The following is a 16185-nucleotide window of genomic DNA, read 5'->3' as shown; positions in this document are numbered from 1 at the left end:
AATCCCTTTACTGTTTCATGAGTCCTGTAAGGAATGGACGAGAACATGGAGAAGAGGGTGGAGGGAAGATGACTCTGAGGGCTTTCAAATGGCCTAAAGACAACTCCTTTGTAGGGCTTGGTCTCTCACTGGAAGAATTCAAATTCCTTAAGGCTGTGTTGGGTTTTATTCTCTCATATTTTTGGCCACTCTACATGTTGTGTAAAGATCTTAGATCTCTGACCAGGAATTGAACCCCTGACCCCTGCAGTGGAAGCATGAGATCTCAACCACTGGACCGCCAGGGAGGGTCCTGAGTTGGGTTTTAAAACTAAAGATGCTGCATCTGGCAGGTAAATGTGTCTTCTCAGGCCACGTGATGTGTTCCCTCTGCCCTCACCTGTGTGCTATCCAGACAGTGGCACCCACTCTGTTGGTCCCTTAGAAACGCCCTGGATCACCTCAGGGCTGGCCTAGGGCTCTGCTATGGGCACCAGCAGGGTTCACTGGTCCCCACACTGACAGGCCCAACCAAGCTCTGCTGGCCTCCCCCAAATCCTTAAGCACTGCCTGAGCTCAGACAAAGATGCTGGGGTTCAATGGCTGGGAGAAGTCAACCTTGCAGGAGGCAGGCACTGCAGGAGGGGAACCCCAGAAAGGACAGAGCTTGCTGTTCTCAGCCCAGAGGAAGGACACTGTGTCTGCTGAGTGTGGAAAAGGAGAAGATGGGTGGGAACCCTGGGCCCCCTTTTTTGATTTAAAAAAATTTTTTTTTAATTTTGATTAGAGGACAAATGCTTTACAATGCTGTGTTGGTTTCTGCCTCACAGCAATGTGAATCAGCTGTAAGTATACACATAGCCCCTCCCTCTTGAGCCTCCCTCCCAGCCCCTGCCCCCATCTTACCCATCTCTGTCCTCACAGAGTGCCAGGCTGAGCTCCCTGTGTTGTATAGCTATCTATTTTACACATGGTAATGTATATATTTTCAATGCTACTGTCTCAATTCACCTCACCCTCTCCTTACCTCCCTATGTTCACAAGTCCATACTCTTGTGGCACTATTCAGCTCAGTTCAGTCCCTCAGTTCTGCTCAACTCTTTGCGACCCCCTGAACCGCAGCATGCCAGGCCTCCCTGTCCATCACCAACTTTCAGAGTTTACCCAAGCTCATGTCCATTGAGTCGGTGATGCCATCCAACCATCTCATCCTCTGTCATCCCCTTCTCCTCCTGCCTTCAATCTTTCCCAGCATCAGGGTCTTTTCAAATGAGTCAGCTCTTTGCATCAGGTGGCCAAAGTATTGGAGTTTCAGCTTCAACATCAGTCCTTCCGATGAATATTCAGGACTGATTTCCTTTAGGATGGACTGGTTGGATCTCCTTGCAGCCCAAGGGACTCTCAAGAGTCTTCTCCAACACCACAGTTCAAAAGCATCAATTCTTTGGCGCTCAGCTTTCTTTATAGTCCAACTCTCACATATTTATTCAGTCATAAACAACAGTGAAGTCCCGACACACACTACCTCATGGATGGGACTTGAAACGTGATGCACAGTGAAAGAAGATCACCCTGAAAAGGCCACGTTGTGTGAGATTCCAAGCCAGGCTTCAACAGTATGTGAACGTGAACTTCCAGATGTTCAAGCTGGTTTTAGAAACGGCAGAGGAACCAGAGATCAAATTGCCAACATCCGCTGGATCATCAAAAAAGCAAGAGAGTTCCAGAAAAACATCTATTTCTGCTTTATTGACTATGCCAAAGCCTTTGACTGTGTGGACCACAACAACCTCTGGAAAATTCTTAAAGAGATGGGAATACCAGACCAACTGACCTGCCTCTTGAGAAACCTGTATGCAGGTCAGGAAGCAACAGTTAGAACTGGACATGGAACAAGACTGGTTACAAATAGGAAAAAGAGTACGCCAAGGCTGTAGATTGTCACCCTGCTTATTTAACTTCTATGCAGAGTACATCATGAGAAACGCTGGGCTGGATGAAGTATAAGCTGGAATTAAGATTGCTGAGAGAAATATCAATAACCTCAGATACGCAGATGACACCACCCTTACTTATGGCAGAAAGTGAAGAAGAACTAAAGAGCCTCTTGATGAAAGTGAAAGAGAAGAGTGAAAAAGTTGGCTTAAAACAACATTCAGATAACTAAGATCATGGCATTTGGTCCCATCACTTCACGGCAAATAGATGCGGACACAGTGGAAACCGTGACAGACTTTATTTTTGGGGGGCTCCAAAATCACTGCAACTGGTGACTGCAGCCATGCAATTAAATGACACTTGCTCCTTGGAAGAAAAGTTATGACCAACCTAGACAGCATATTTAAAAGCAGAGACTTTACTTTGTCAACAAAGTTCCGTCTAGTCAAAGCTATGGTTTTTTCAGTAGTTATGTATGGATGTGGGAGTTGGACTATAAAGAAAGTCCACTCAGCATAAAGAAAGCTGAGTGCCAAAGAATTGATGCTTTTGAACTGTGGTGTTGGAGAAAACTCTTGAGAGTCCCTTGGACTGCAAGGAGATCCAACCAGTCCATCCTAAAGGAAATCAGTCCTGAATATTCATCGGAAGGACTGATGTTGAAGCTGAAACTCCAATACTTTGGCCACCTGATGCAAAGAGTTGACTCATTTGAAAAGACTCTGATGCTGGGAAAGATTGAAGACAGGAGGAGATGGGGACGACAGAGGATGAGATGGCTGGATGGCATCACCGACTCAGTGGACATGGGTTTGGGTGGACTCCGGGGAGTTGGTGATGGACAGGGAGGCCTGGCTTGCTGCCGTTTGTGGGGTCGCAAATAGTCGGACACGACTGAGCGACTGAAGTGAACTGAACTGAACTGAACTGAACTGAACTGAACTGAACTGAACTGAGCTGAACAGGGCCTGGCTCCGGGTCCACTGGAGGGCGCCACTCGACCGGGAATTCTGACCACACCCACGTGAGCTCCGCAGAGCCTGCCGAAGCGGGAAGGGCGGGACCCAGGACTACAGAAACGAAACCTTGCCTACAGGCGGCAGCGTGGGCCCGGGAGCCGCCTAGGTGAGAGCTGGCGGGCGGGCTGGGGTGCACAGTTGCAGGGCCGTGCGCGGGCACCTTGGCCGCAGGTCTTGAGGGGCGGAATGCGGGTTACAGGGAGGGATGCCGGGTCCCGTGAGTGCAGGGCGCAAGTTACCCCAGTTACGAGCTGTCCCACTGGTCAGAGTGCCATTCCTCTAGGTGCGAGAGGGTCCCATGGATCAGGGGTCCCGCCGAGTCTGGTCCTGGGTCGCGGCGGCCGGGCGGGAGGTGCTGCCGGGGAGCGGCGCTTGCGTCCAGATGCGTCGCGCCCGGCCGCCGTTCGGGCCGGCCCCTTCCTAATCCGGGCGCCACGTTTCGGTTTCTCCGCGGGTTCCCGGTCCATCCCGGCCCCGCGGAACAGTGCCGACCCTGCTCTCTGGCCGCGCGCAGCAGGTGGGCGCGGCGGGGCCCGAGCGCTTTCCCCCGGCCCCAGCGACGTTCCCGGGGGCCCTGCATCTGGTCGGACTCCCCGCGGGGAAGTGCTGGACTCCGGCTTTGAACCCAAGAGCACCCTATCCTGGGAGGGGGCGCGCCCGGGGCTGATAGCGGACGGGGACCACCAGACTCGGGGGCCTCTGCTGTACCCTGAACTCAATCCTGGGCTTTCACTAATTGCAACAACGGATAAGTGATGTTGCGAAAATTGCCCTTTATCTTTTATTTCACAGTAACTTTTAGGAGAGCAGCATCACTGCCCACATCACCGGGCCGTCCAGAGCGCAGGGTGCTCCTGACTTACCAGGGTTGCCTGACTCATCAGGGTTGTCTGTGGCCAGGGGCTGAAGGCCAAGTTGGCACCTCTTGGGTGATGGCCTTGACAACTGGGAGTGGGAGGTGGCCCTGGGGGAAGCCAGGGAGGGCTGAGAATGGGGGAGTGTGAGGTGGGGGCACCACCTGGTTTTCTTTGGTGGTGGTTGGGGGGATGTGGCTGGAAAAAGGGGGGAGGGAAAAAGGAAACTGAGAGAATAGAGAAGTGTTGGTACCTGCGGTAACCCATAAGCCCCTGGTGCTGGGGAGAAACAGTAGGACACTCGAGTGAGGAATTCTGATCCCTGCTGTGAGTTTTCTGGTCTGTGTGGAAGCAGAGCTTTGGAGAGAGGGAATGCACCTTACGAGAGAGGACTGGGCCCTGGGGAGTCATCGAGAGTCTTTTAGTGAGAGAGTGCCCAAACTACAGTGGTGGTTGTTTCAGGGGGCGTTGGGAGGGGAAGAAGGGAGGTGGGGATCAGGACCCTGAGGGTAACCGCACACTTTGGGTGCTTTTGGTCCTGCTCTCCCCCTACCTAGCCCACCATCAGAGGGAGACCAAGTTGGTGGTGTCAGATGAAGTGAGGAGACACGGGGGCTGCAGGAGGCCAGCAGACAGGGAGTTGTTGTCTGATGGGGCCCTTTGCTTGCCCTCCCAGCTGGGGAAGGAGCCGACTGGGCCGCTGCTCCAGCAGAATTCTTGGGTCTGAAGCCAACAGAAAAGGGTGACAGGTGGATCTTTGTGCCCCAAGAACCAAGATATGTGTGTCCACTCTCACCATGGATGAACTCAGTGGTCTCTGAAAGCTGGAGATTCTCAGCCTGAGTCCTGACCTTGCACATGACCCTGACCATGGTTTGCTGCCACCCCCACGGAGGGTGTTCAGAGGGCCAGATGGTCCGTAAGAAGAGTGTAGGCTTAGTAGATGGCAATTCCTGTTATTAGGAATCTTGACCACTGGCCCTGTTTTTAAGAGGCCTGACTGCCATCCCCGGTAGCCCTGGGCTGCCCTGTGCAGGCTGGTTCCTTTGGCAGGCTCTGACTCAGCCATTTGCTGCCAGCATTTCTGCAGTGAGCCAGTTAGAGTCTGAGTCCCTTGCCTAGGGCATACAGCAGGTATCTGCAGTCTCTGCCTGCTCCCCTACTACCCCTAGTCTCCACTCAACTTGGCTCAGCTGAACTGGCTCCCAGTCTCAGCTGGATGGGGACGTTTTTAGGCTCACTGAGTGATGTCTGGAGGCTGGGAGGGGCAAGCCTGGCCCTGGTGGGGGCAGCAGAGAAGGAAGTGGGTGCTGCAGCCACATGGAAGGGGAGGTTGGGATGAGGCAGACTGGAGAACCCCGGGGGCGGTGATCAGACTAGGTTTCAATTGATCAGGGAGAATTGGGCCGCTGCAATTTTGTTAGGGGAAGCATACTGATTGAAACTGCCCACCCTGGCCAGGCACCATCATAACCATTCCCATGAGTCGTTTTATGACAGGAGGTCCTCGTAAGGAATACGGAACTAATAAGCCACCACCAACCGGAAGAGCTCAGGAAAGGTCGAAAGGAGACACCGCGTGTCCGTCCACTTCCCAGAATCCCTCTCGCTAGCATCCATCTTGGCTGAGCAATGCGTGCGCCCGGGAAAGACTCTGAATTAGAATGATTGGCCAAAGGCCACCCGGAAACTAATCCCATCACCATAAAACCCGAGACTGCGAGCCACGTGGCAGAGCAGTTCTCCTGGGTTCCCTCACCCTCCTGCTCTCCACCGGGTGCCCTTTCCCAATAAAATCTCTTGCTCTGTCAGCATATGTGTCTCCTCGGACAATTCATTTCCGAGTGTTAGACAAGAGCCCAGTTTTGGGCCCTGGAAGGGGTCCCCTTTCCTGCAACAAATGGCGACTCTGGTGAGACTGTTCTTTGCTGAGACTGACATCCTGACCACTCGGGGTACTCAGGGGCCAGCTTGCCTGCCAATGGACCAGACCCAGTGGCCGCACCTGGGACCCTTTTGTCCCTGGTCTCCTCCTGACATGGACAACTGGCCAGAGTGCCCCCACCGGTAAGGAACAAGAGACTTTATTAACCTCTCTCCCCTTCCCTCTCTCTTTCCTCTCCTTAACCCTTCTTATCCTTCCCCTTTTTTCTAATCCTCCAGTTCTGGACGCAGGAATCTGGTTGAAGGGCCTCAGCCTGAGCTGAGGATTGGAGACTGATCACCTCCTCTTGGCAGAGAACTCGAATTCTGGTTCTGGTCTTGTTAGGGGAAGCACACTGACTGAAACTGCCCACCCTGGTCAGGCCCTTTAGTAACCATTCGCATGAGTTGTTTTATGACAGGAGACTCCTCGGACAATTCATTTCTGAGTGTTAGACAAGAGCCCAGTTTCAGGCCCTGGAAGGGGTCCCCCTTTCTGCAACAGTCTGGTCTGTTTTCTGGTAGGGCTGAGTTCCAGTCCTCCCTTCTCTGGAGGCCCAGGGTAAAGTCCCTGAGTATCTGCAGGTGGCAGGAGACGTCTGTAAGGCCACGCCTTTTGCCCGCCTCTCCCGCCTCCTCTCCCTTCTTTCAACCTGGCTTCCTTTCCTCCCTTTGAAATCTTTGAAGACCTGGGATATTTTCCTTTACTCTGTTAGTACTTGGATCTGAAGTTCTGTGTCTCTATAGGAGGTTTTCTGAGAGACTGTATTCTTGTATTTAAGGGAGTGTCTGATGAGGACTGCCAGGTTTATATGTGTGTGTTTTAACTCTGTGTTCTGTGTTGTGATTTTTGATGGCCATTTTGCTTTGTCTGGCCACCATTTGGTTTAAACCTGCCGCCATTTTGTTAGAACTTGATTTTCTTTCCCTGTGCCTTGAGACCAGGGCTCTCAGGAACACTTATCTAGGCCATCTCTAACTCCTGAGACTGAGGGAAAAGGGGGAAACGGCTTTAAAATTTTTATTTATTTCAACTGTTTTTTTATAAACTAGTAAATTTTATATTGTAATATCTAGTTCATGACTAAACTTAGAAAATGCAACTAGATCTTGCACTGTGTCTGTCTAAATATGTCTTGGTGTGTCCTTGTCTATGGGTAATATTTTCCAGGTTAATTTGTAAATGAGCTCTATTTAATTGGCTTAAAGAAATGTAAGTGCTTACAAATCAAATAATTCTAAATTAAACAATAAATTCCAGGTTCATGTGAACTGGGAAATATTCAGTATTAAATACCTGATATTAATGTTTGTTGACCTATCTAATATAGACATGTCTTAGAGTAATTAACATTAAGTAGAATATTTTCATTGTACCTAGGTTTAATATAAGTTAAATATTATATCTGCTACAAGTTTGTCAACAAGGAAATTACCTCAAGTGAAGAAAGTTCTAAAAAAAATAAATGAGATATGAGCTTTTATATAAACTCTATTAAGAATAATTATTCTTTAGGAATATCTGTCTAAAATAGTCTCTCCAGATTGCTGTAACTTGAATTTCTAAGGGTTGTGCTAAGTGTTGGAAGTATATTGAATAGTTAGGTCATTTCCAAATAAAATAAGATTTTGAAACATTTACTACTAAACACTAATTTCCTTTTACAGAGAAACTAAAGAGATTTGGGACTATAAATGAATAATGTTTGGTGCCATCCTAAAATGTTCTAAGAAAGCAAGGGTTTTAGAAATTATCACTGGTATTTATGCTCACCAATCTATAAAATGCTAATATAAAAGTTAGTTCTTGGTTGCTAAAGGAAAGTAGGAAGTGTGTTTTCAGTTTTTAAAAAAAAGGTATGAAAAAAATACTAAAAAGAGTTATGCTTGATCAGGATTTTCTAAAATTGGATTACAATTAGTTAGATAAATTGATTTTGTTAGGAATGACATAGCCACAAGAAAACTGGTTAGAGCCAACTAGGTCCAAGATGGCTTTTGAGCTGAATTTCACTAGACCTTGAGCCTTGGTATTTACACCCATTGTGACACATCAACAAGCTAAATGATACACCCATCAACATTGACTAAACCTGACCAAATGTTCTAAATGCTTTTAAATGATCGTCTCGATAAAAGTTCCTAAATCGAATTCTTTTGAAGTTCCTTTGACTTCTAGCTAACTTTGGGGTGCTTCAGAGGGCCCCTGAAACATCCCAAAGAGAAATATTAAACTGTGTTTATTTGGTTGGTTAAATTACATGAAAAAGATTATCAAATGAGTAATAAATCTGCTCATGTTATAATGTATGGTAAAATTACTAATACAGATATCCTAGAAATTATATGGAGTTCTTAACATTTTGATATGTCCTGGTATTCTAATGAGAAACCTGATGACTTCACAAAAGTTAACAAAGGACTGAATGAACCAGCGAATATGCTTATAACTTTTATGGTTTCTATCTGAAAAATTACAGGTTTGAATCTTGTGTTTTCCAGGAGTAGGGAAAACCTTCCTCTCAAACTAATTATGAAAATAATTTGGTAAAATTATACATTAAAAGCAAAGCAATTATATTTTCTCTCTATCTGACTCCTCCAGAAATTGGAAACTCTTAGGTTTCCAGTAAGTTTATCAAATGAGCTAGGAAGATTATCTCACTAACAGGCACAAAAATCTCAAGGAATTTTTGAGACCTTAAAAAGGGAAGAATTCACCGAGATTTGTTAAGCAAAATCTGTGATAAGCCTTTGGTGTGAGTTTCCCAGCCCTGTTTTATTTTAAAAAGTTCGGTCTGAGATTCTATAAATATTTCAGGGAAATAAAAAGTCTATGATCAATTATGGTTATATAAATCATCAGACCAAAATTAGTGAGAACAGACCTATTTTGCAAACAAGCTAGCCTTAATTTGGTTATATTTGATAAAAATGAGGATAATTTTAGGGAGAAAAGGATGTTTCAATAAATGTTAAATCCCAGTTTGTTAATGGAGGTAGTAAGACTCATTTCTTGGATAGTTCTTTGCTGTTATGTGATATTAATGCAAAATTTAATTGAATTCTTAAAGAACACCCTAAGTTTGTTTCTGAAGCTTATCTCATTAATCTATTTTTGGATGAAGATCAGATGCCTCATGACCTGCAAGCAGGACTGGAAAAAGACATAATTTAAGGGACTGTCTCCAACTTGGATGGAAGGACTTTTTTATCTGGAGAAACTACAGTACACGAGGATGAGAAGATGACGACATCAGAGGTAGACAGCTTGCCCAAGATGCTGGACCTGATTCGTATGATCATTTATAATGTTTTCTTGACTTCTTAGACCTTTGCATATAAATCAAAAGCTTTTCTATCATAGGCCTGATCCTATGCTAGTTTTAGAAATCAATCCAATTATTGGGTTTGTGGCCAATTACCTGTGTCTAGTTCTGGGTTACCTTGGTAAATTTCTCTACTACAAGACTCTAACTGGTTGGTTCTGAAAAAATTTTCTTTAAAAAAAAAAATTATAGTCATATTAATGTCACTGTGATATTACTAGATGGGATCCCTTCACCGGGCCAATTAATAATGCCTGCTCTGGCTCTGGCCATAAATTTGAGCTTTTTTCTATTCCTCAAGCTCAATCAGAGCAACAAGAAAAGTTTCAGCAAAGAAGGAAAAAATCTCCCACAGTTATGGGATGGATTTATATAGATAACACCAGGCTATGGTAATTTAGGTTTAAAGTCTCCTCTGTGTTGAAAACAATTAAATCATACTAAGGATAATCAGTCTAGTAACACTCGAAAACTGGGCTATGTGCCTTGTAGATGGTGGTGCCAATATATAATTTCCCTGGAAGATAAAGATTCTATAGAGTAGACTAAGATGACCTGAGATATACTGGGCTACATCTAATGGAAGCTCTTAAGTCTTACTTGTGACTTTACTAATACTGCTGGCTATGTTATTTGTATTTCACCTGTTTTACAAAATTCCTGTTTCTTACCCTGCCAAATGTGTGTCTGAGGCCTCTAATAGAATAATACATAGTCCCATATGAAATGGATGATGGTAACAGTGTAACTCTAGATATGGGAAGAAGCAACAAGAGGGAATATTTTCCTGGACCGAGAGGCTAGTAAGACAGGTGGTCCAGAGAATTTTGGATAATGTTTTATGGCCTAGTCCAGTAACAGCACTGTGAGTGGCCTGTCAGCAAAATCTTTGCCAAACCTGAGAATGGACATTCTCAGCACCACAGGATAAAATGGTCATGAAATGCCCCCCTCAAAATCATAGTCAAGTTTATGAACAAAAGGGGGCTTTGCCAACTGAAGACTGACAGTTGCCATCTACATCTACAAAGATTAAATCATGGCCACTTCAACTGCTGACTTTCAACGCCCCTGAAAGGAGTTCAAGGTGAAAATCAGGAATGAGGCACTCTGTGCTCTGGGAAAAACTGGCAGAACAGGCCTTCAGATAGTTAGATCTTTTCAAGAGAAGATTTTACGAGTTCCAATTCTTGCATCTTCTCATACCTAGAAAAACACTGACGTCATTAATGGTGACATCTGCTTCGGCTATTAAGGAAAATTTTACAACTAAAAGTCAAAATAGAGTAGCTATGGTTCAGACATCCTGGGAAATAACCAGGTGTTACCATGGGTGTGATTTCAGATCAGACGTTGTGTTGCTAAACACTTGAGTTTTCTGAGTCGTGTCAGGCTTAGATGCCACTATTCTCAAAACAATGTCTGCTGGAAGCTGGTAACTGCAACCTTACTTTTTATAAAACTAGGCAACTGGCTACCTGGCTACAAGTCTCCCCGAAGTGCCAGGTCCAGACTGGGTTTCAGGCCTATTCTTCTAAAAAGAAATGAGATTTATTTTGTCTATTAAAATTCCAGTTATCCTTCCTCCAGCTACTTCTAACTGGGTCTGTTACAACAAAATGGCAGACCAAGGGATTGAGATTTTAATCATACAAGGCTCAGATCTAGGACTTGGAATTTAGGAATACTTCCAATTCAGTGTCTATTCTCGAAGCTGAGGCAGTCCTATGCCCCATTTTGACAGGAAGTTTTATCATGGTCATAGTTGCCCTGTTCCCTAAATTAAAACTGAGCAGGATTTTGTGGGGCTCTGGAGTACAGATCTGTTGTGTGTTCTCCATTTCTTATCTGTAGAATATAGGCTTATGAGTTCCAAAGGGTGGATTCAAACAGTTGCTAATTAGGGAATGTAGGGGATACAGAAACAGAGGAGAAACAATCAAATGGTAGTACAGCCTTGAGACAGGGTCCTGGTTCCTACTGAAAGAAATATGCATAACAATGTCTTTGAGTTTTACAGAACTGGAGCCCCCACCCAGGTGGAGGATGGTAACTTCAGACTGAAAACAAGATTCGTGGAGCACAGCTCTGTTGCTTTACCACCAACCAATCAAAAAAAAAAAAAAGTCACAAACCCTGCAGCCCTCACCCCAAATGTTGCCTCCTGTTTCTGGGGACCAGTGATGACTATCCTGTTAGGTCTCCTGTTTGGGCCCTTTCTATTTCATTTCTGAGAGGGGCCAACAGTTTCAAACTAAATTGCTGTTATTACAAGGGTGAATGCTAGTTTCAGGCAAAAAAAAAAAAAAAAAACACCCCAACTTAGATTAGGTAGAGAGAGACTTCTACTCTGCTAGGCAGGCCTACGCCCATGCAGAGCAGGAAGAAGTTACAGAAGAAAAGAGACCTCTGCCCCATTTCCCAAGAAGTATCTTGAGTATGAAATCTCTCGGGGGGGAGTTGTTAGGGGAAGCACACTGATTGAAACTGCCCACCCTGGTCAGGCACCATCGTAACCATTCCCATGAGTTGTTTTATGACAGGAGATCCTGGGAAGGAATATGGAACTAATAAGCCACCACCAACCGGAAGAGCTCAGGAAAGGTCGAAAGGAGACACCGCGTGTCCGTCCACTTCCCAGAATCCCTCTCGCTAGCATCCATCTTGGCTGAGCGATGCGTGCGCCACTGGGAAAGACTCTGAATTAGAATGATTGGCCAAAGCCACCTGGAAACTAATCCCATCACCATAAAACCCGAGACTGTGAGCCACGTGGCAGAGCAGTTCTGGGTTCCCTCACCCTGCTGCTCTCCACCGGGTGCCCTTTCCCAATAAAATCTCTTGCTTTGTCAGCACATGTGTCTCCTCAGACAATTCATTTCCGAGTGTTAGACAAGAGCCCAGTTTTGGGCCCTGGAAGCAGTCCTGTTTCCTGCAACAATTGCACTTTCTCAGAAAATGAAACTGTGGTCATGTGACAGGTGGCGGGGTATAAAGCTGGCAGCCTCAAGCCTCTAGCTTCCAGATCGACAGAAGCATGCCAGCCCCAGGAATTCCTCTCCCTGGAAGTATGGAATGTCCTTCCTGTCGGCATATCTCCAAAGAGGAAGCCCCGAAGTTCTGCAGCGAGTGTGGACAGAGGCTGCTTCCTGCAGCCCCCGAAGGAGTACTAGGTAAGGCCCCGATGGGGCTGGGAGCCTGGTGCAGGTGGTGGGGAGGGCAGTTAGCTCAGTCCCTCTTTCATCCCTAGAAGTGGAGACCTTGACCAGCAGGCAGCCTAGGCTAGCAGGTCTTCTGTGATAGAGAACTGCTTCTAGAGGAAACACTTTCCTTAGAAATACAGTTTTATCTAGTCCTTTGCTGAAAGCATCTGTCACTTTTTAAAGAATTTCAGTTTCATTTCTTGGAGAGAACTTGGAGTTTCCTTTCTCCTTAGGGAATGGCAAGTGTTGGGCTGAGCCGGAGGATCTTAGCGGTTTTCAGAGGATGCTGTATAAAGTGGCATCCCAGGCCCCCCTGGTGGGGGAGGGGCCCCCGCAGCTTGCACAGGCGCCTTCCTGATGAGGGGTGGCTCATGGGCGCATGAAGGAGGACCCGTGTCAGGTGGCCCTCACCTGCTGACTCTGGTGGGTCCTTGATTCTCTTGATGCCTGGGACATTGGACTGTCTCCCTGCTCCTTCTAGTACATGCTAGACATGCTCTGACCACAGGACCTTTGCACTGCCTGGTCCCTCGACTGGAACACACCTTTTCGTAGAGGGCAGCACAGCTTCCCGTATCCCTGCCTTCCAATCTTTGCTCAAGTGTCTCCTCTTCTGGAGGCCCACTCTGACCACCCAGTTGCAAACTGTACCTGCCTCACCCCTTCACTCTGAATTGCACTTCCCCAGGCTGTTTGTCCCAGTAGCACTTGGATGACACCATGGTCAGTCTTCAGAGACCTTTGTCTCTTATTCACTGCTTTATCCCAAGTCTCCCGTATGTTGCCTGGAACACAGTAGGTGCTCAATAAATAATTGCTGAGTGAATTGAAGAAGGTGCAGTTTGAATCAGGGGTGAGATAGACGCCCCCCAGTTCTTTTAATTGGTTCTGTTTTGGCTGCATTTGTACAAAGTGCTCCTGTTACAGATGCACTCTTTGGACTGTGAGAGGTATGGAGAGGTGGCCACTTTTTGTTGCACTTCTTGTTGTTGCTTTTCTTATTGATTTTTTTCTTGTTGCCAATAATTTGGGAGGATCTTGGTGGGCAGCCAGGTGTTCACTCTGATCAATTCCTGGTCCAGATGTTGAATCATGGCATGGCATAACTGAAGTTTTGGTATCCAGTTGTAATTTCCCACCTTCCAGAGCTCCCCACCCTGGTCACTAGAACATCTGCCTGACTAGGGGGGTCTTGGGAGGAGGGGTCTTTGGGACCTCAGAGACTAAAAGCACAAATAAAACCAATACCAATCAGCTAACCTGTGATTTGCCCAGTGCTATGCTAAATATTGAGGGAGGAACTATCATCAATCCCCATTTTACAAATGCCAAGAGTGAAGCAAAAGGAGAGGTTAAGTAACTATTCACAGTCACACAGCTAGCAACTGGTAGAGAAAAGATTTAGAACTCAGGAGCCAGAGCCAGTTCCCTAGAAGGAAGCTGTGGTTGAGGTCTTGTTGGCCTTAGCATCGTCGGGGAAGTTTTCCTCTTCCCTTCTAGGTCCTCTTGGCTTGTCTATGAATTAAATTGACATGAGATGGATTAACAGGAGAAAATCAGGGCTTCGTTTGAGTCTCAAGTCCTGTGGCTGGCGCCTCCTGAGACTCACCCCTTTGGGAGAGTCAACAGGAAAGCTCATTCCTCCTGGCCTCCCTTCAATTTTGTGCGAGGGGCTTTCACAGGGCTGCTAAGAGCAACTGGTGTGTTTTCCAACATAACAGGGAAAAAAAAGCCTTGTCTGAGAACACTAGGTCATCTTCTAGGGTCTTGCGTGTCCAGGCAGGTAGGGAGAGCAGGCAAGACAGCCGTCCACCTTGGCACAGTCAGAGGTCATTCTGGAGCCCCTACCCTTAGAAGGGCTTGGTCACTACCAAAGTGGACAGTCCGTACCTCTGAGATGCTTGGCATCTCTGCCAGTTCCAGGGGCAAAGGCTTTGAGAGCTTTTGGGAGCTGGTTGGCTTCTAAGCTGCCGGTTCATCCTCGGTGAGCACCGTGCTAAAGTGCCATTAGTGCTAAGGGGCCGTTTACCTTAGGGCTGGGTCACTGGGGGTGGTCCCTCACCCATCGCTGGGGGTGGGAGGGGAGGAGCTGGGCCGTGGTCACTCCGTGTGGGGCACACAGTAGGGCTGAGGACCTGGGTGTTGAATGAGATTGTCAGTTTCCTTCTTCTGTCCCCCACCCACTTCCTGCCGGCTTCTCTGCTTTGCTCACCCAGCCAAGCCTCTTCCATACATACAGGAATGGAAACTGAAACCACACTGCTAGGAGGCTTGGCTGCTGAAGGGATTATCTCCACCTTTTAGCCATTTGTAGGTCTGCCAGGCCGGGAGCTCTGGGCATCCTGGACACTGGCCTCCCTCTGGTGCTGCGGGTCCAAGTTCCTCACGAACTTGAGCAGGGCTTGGAGCCAGAAGCTGTGGTGCAGCTTCCTGGAGGTACCCAGGACGACTGAATCTGAGGGGAGTGTGAGGCCGCCCAGATCAGGACGTGAAAGTGAAACATGAAACCCAAGTTCTGTTCATGGAGCTAAAGAATGAATTCTGCAAACTAGCAAAATCATACAGGCAAAGTTTATTTTTAGAAGACAGAGATGCAAAGCCCTCATCATAGACATTGAGAGGGGGTGAAGAACCTCCCAAAAGGCGAGGATTGCAGCAGTTTCATATCTTTACTAGTATTGATCTGTACATTTTTTGTTGACTCGTGACTTTAATATGCATCCTTTCTGATCAATTAGGTTAAACGGCCCAGTGTCCAGTTTGTCATTTTTATAGCTTTCTTGGATCCCCCAGTTTGTCAGTTTTTCCAGACATTTCGGCACCATCCCTCAACCCTTTCTCAAGAGCCCAGACCATTATTTAGGGGCTAGATGTATGTTTACGAGCTAATTGTCTACCTGGAGTTTTTCTCCTTGATAAACTGGACCGCAGTTAATGATTGTCTTGTCCTGGATCTGAAGGTTTTATGACCCTCCAGACCAGGGAGGCATTCCTCTGAATGCCTGGAAATTGGAACAAAGAGTGAGATGCGTACTTGAGAAGAGAAAAATTGAAATTAAATTAAAAAAAGAAATTGAGGTCTCAAAGTCTTATACTGTCTAACAATTTCTGCCTCAAAAGGAGAGTGTGTGAAGAGTTCCAGGCCGCCCTGGCCATAGGTGGAGGGTGGCTGGCTTTTGCCAAGAGTCATGTGCATCTAGTCTGCGGTGGAGGATTTCCAATGTCAGTAGGTCTAACAGGGCAGGGGGTAGTGGGTGGTCAGGAGGCCCTCCCCCACCCCAGTTCCCCACTGTTCCGTCAGGTGCCCCAGGGTATCCAAGTGGGACTTCCGCCTTGAGTGCTAAAAGATTATTTTTTGGAAGTATCAGGCAAGTGTATGCTCCTTGGTTCTTTGTCTCGTCACAACAAAGATTTGGAGTGATGGACATTAAAGCCCCCTCAGCGGGTCACAGCTCTCGGGTCTTGGACAGACCATATAGCTCTCAGGTCTCGAACGGACTGTGTTATAGCTCTTAGAGAAGTCAGTGTCAGAGCTCAGTGTTACAGCTCTATTTTATTTAGAAGATAGCAGGAAAATCCATCTTCGAGGTGTGAGGGCACGTTGATCCAAAGACGCGAAGAGAAGGGCACCCCATCGCGCGGGAGAGAGAGAGCGAGAGCCCTTTGGCTCCTCTTTTTATGTTTTTTCCTTCCCCCTGGGCCTGTCCTATGCAAATTGCGCTTGGCCAGGAGTGCTGTTCTACCTGAAGTCCTCACTCTGGTTCTCGGACCTTCCTTTGACCTTCCTCTGTTCTATTTTCGTGGGCTTTCCCTTCCTTTGTCTTTTAGCCACCGCTATTTTGGACTCCTTTTCCCTATTCTAACTACCTAACAGAAGGGAGGTGGTTTCTGGGAAATGTATTTTTCCTTATATTTTCTGCATTTCCAAGTTTTTCTTGTT

General features: G+C 46.9%; 1 protein-coding gene across 1 annotated transcript in view; it reads left to right on the top strand.

Annotated features, from left to right (window-relative positions):
• Window positions 1–11858: 11858 nt before the first annotated feature.
• LOC122695420 (E3 ubiquitin-protein ligase RNF213-like) overlaps window positions 11859–16185 on the top strand; it is a 112868-nt gene continuing 108541 nt past the window's right edge. The window contains exon 1 of the mRNA XM_043905278.1: window positions 11859–12215. Within this exon, the coding sequence (XP_043761213.1) occupies window positions 12080–12215 (136 nt within the window). The 5' untranslated portion in view covers window positions 11859–12079. The remainder of the gene's footprint in view (window positions 12216–16185) is intronic.

The sequence above is a fragment of the Cervus elaphus genome, chromosome 5 (assembly GCF_910594005.1).
Source record: "Cervus elaphus chromosome 5, mCerEla1.1, whole genome shotgun sequence".
NCBI lineage: Eukaryota > Metazoa > Chordata > Mammalia > Artiodactyla > Cervidae > Cervus > Cervus elaphus.
Note: the sequence above shows the minus strand (reverse complement) of the source record. Positions and strands in the feature narration are given on the sequence as shown.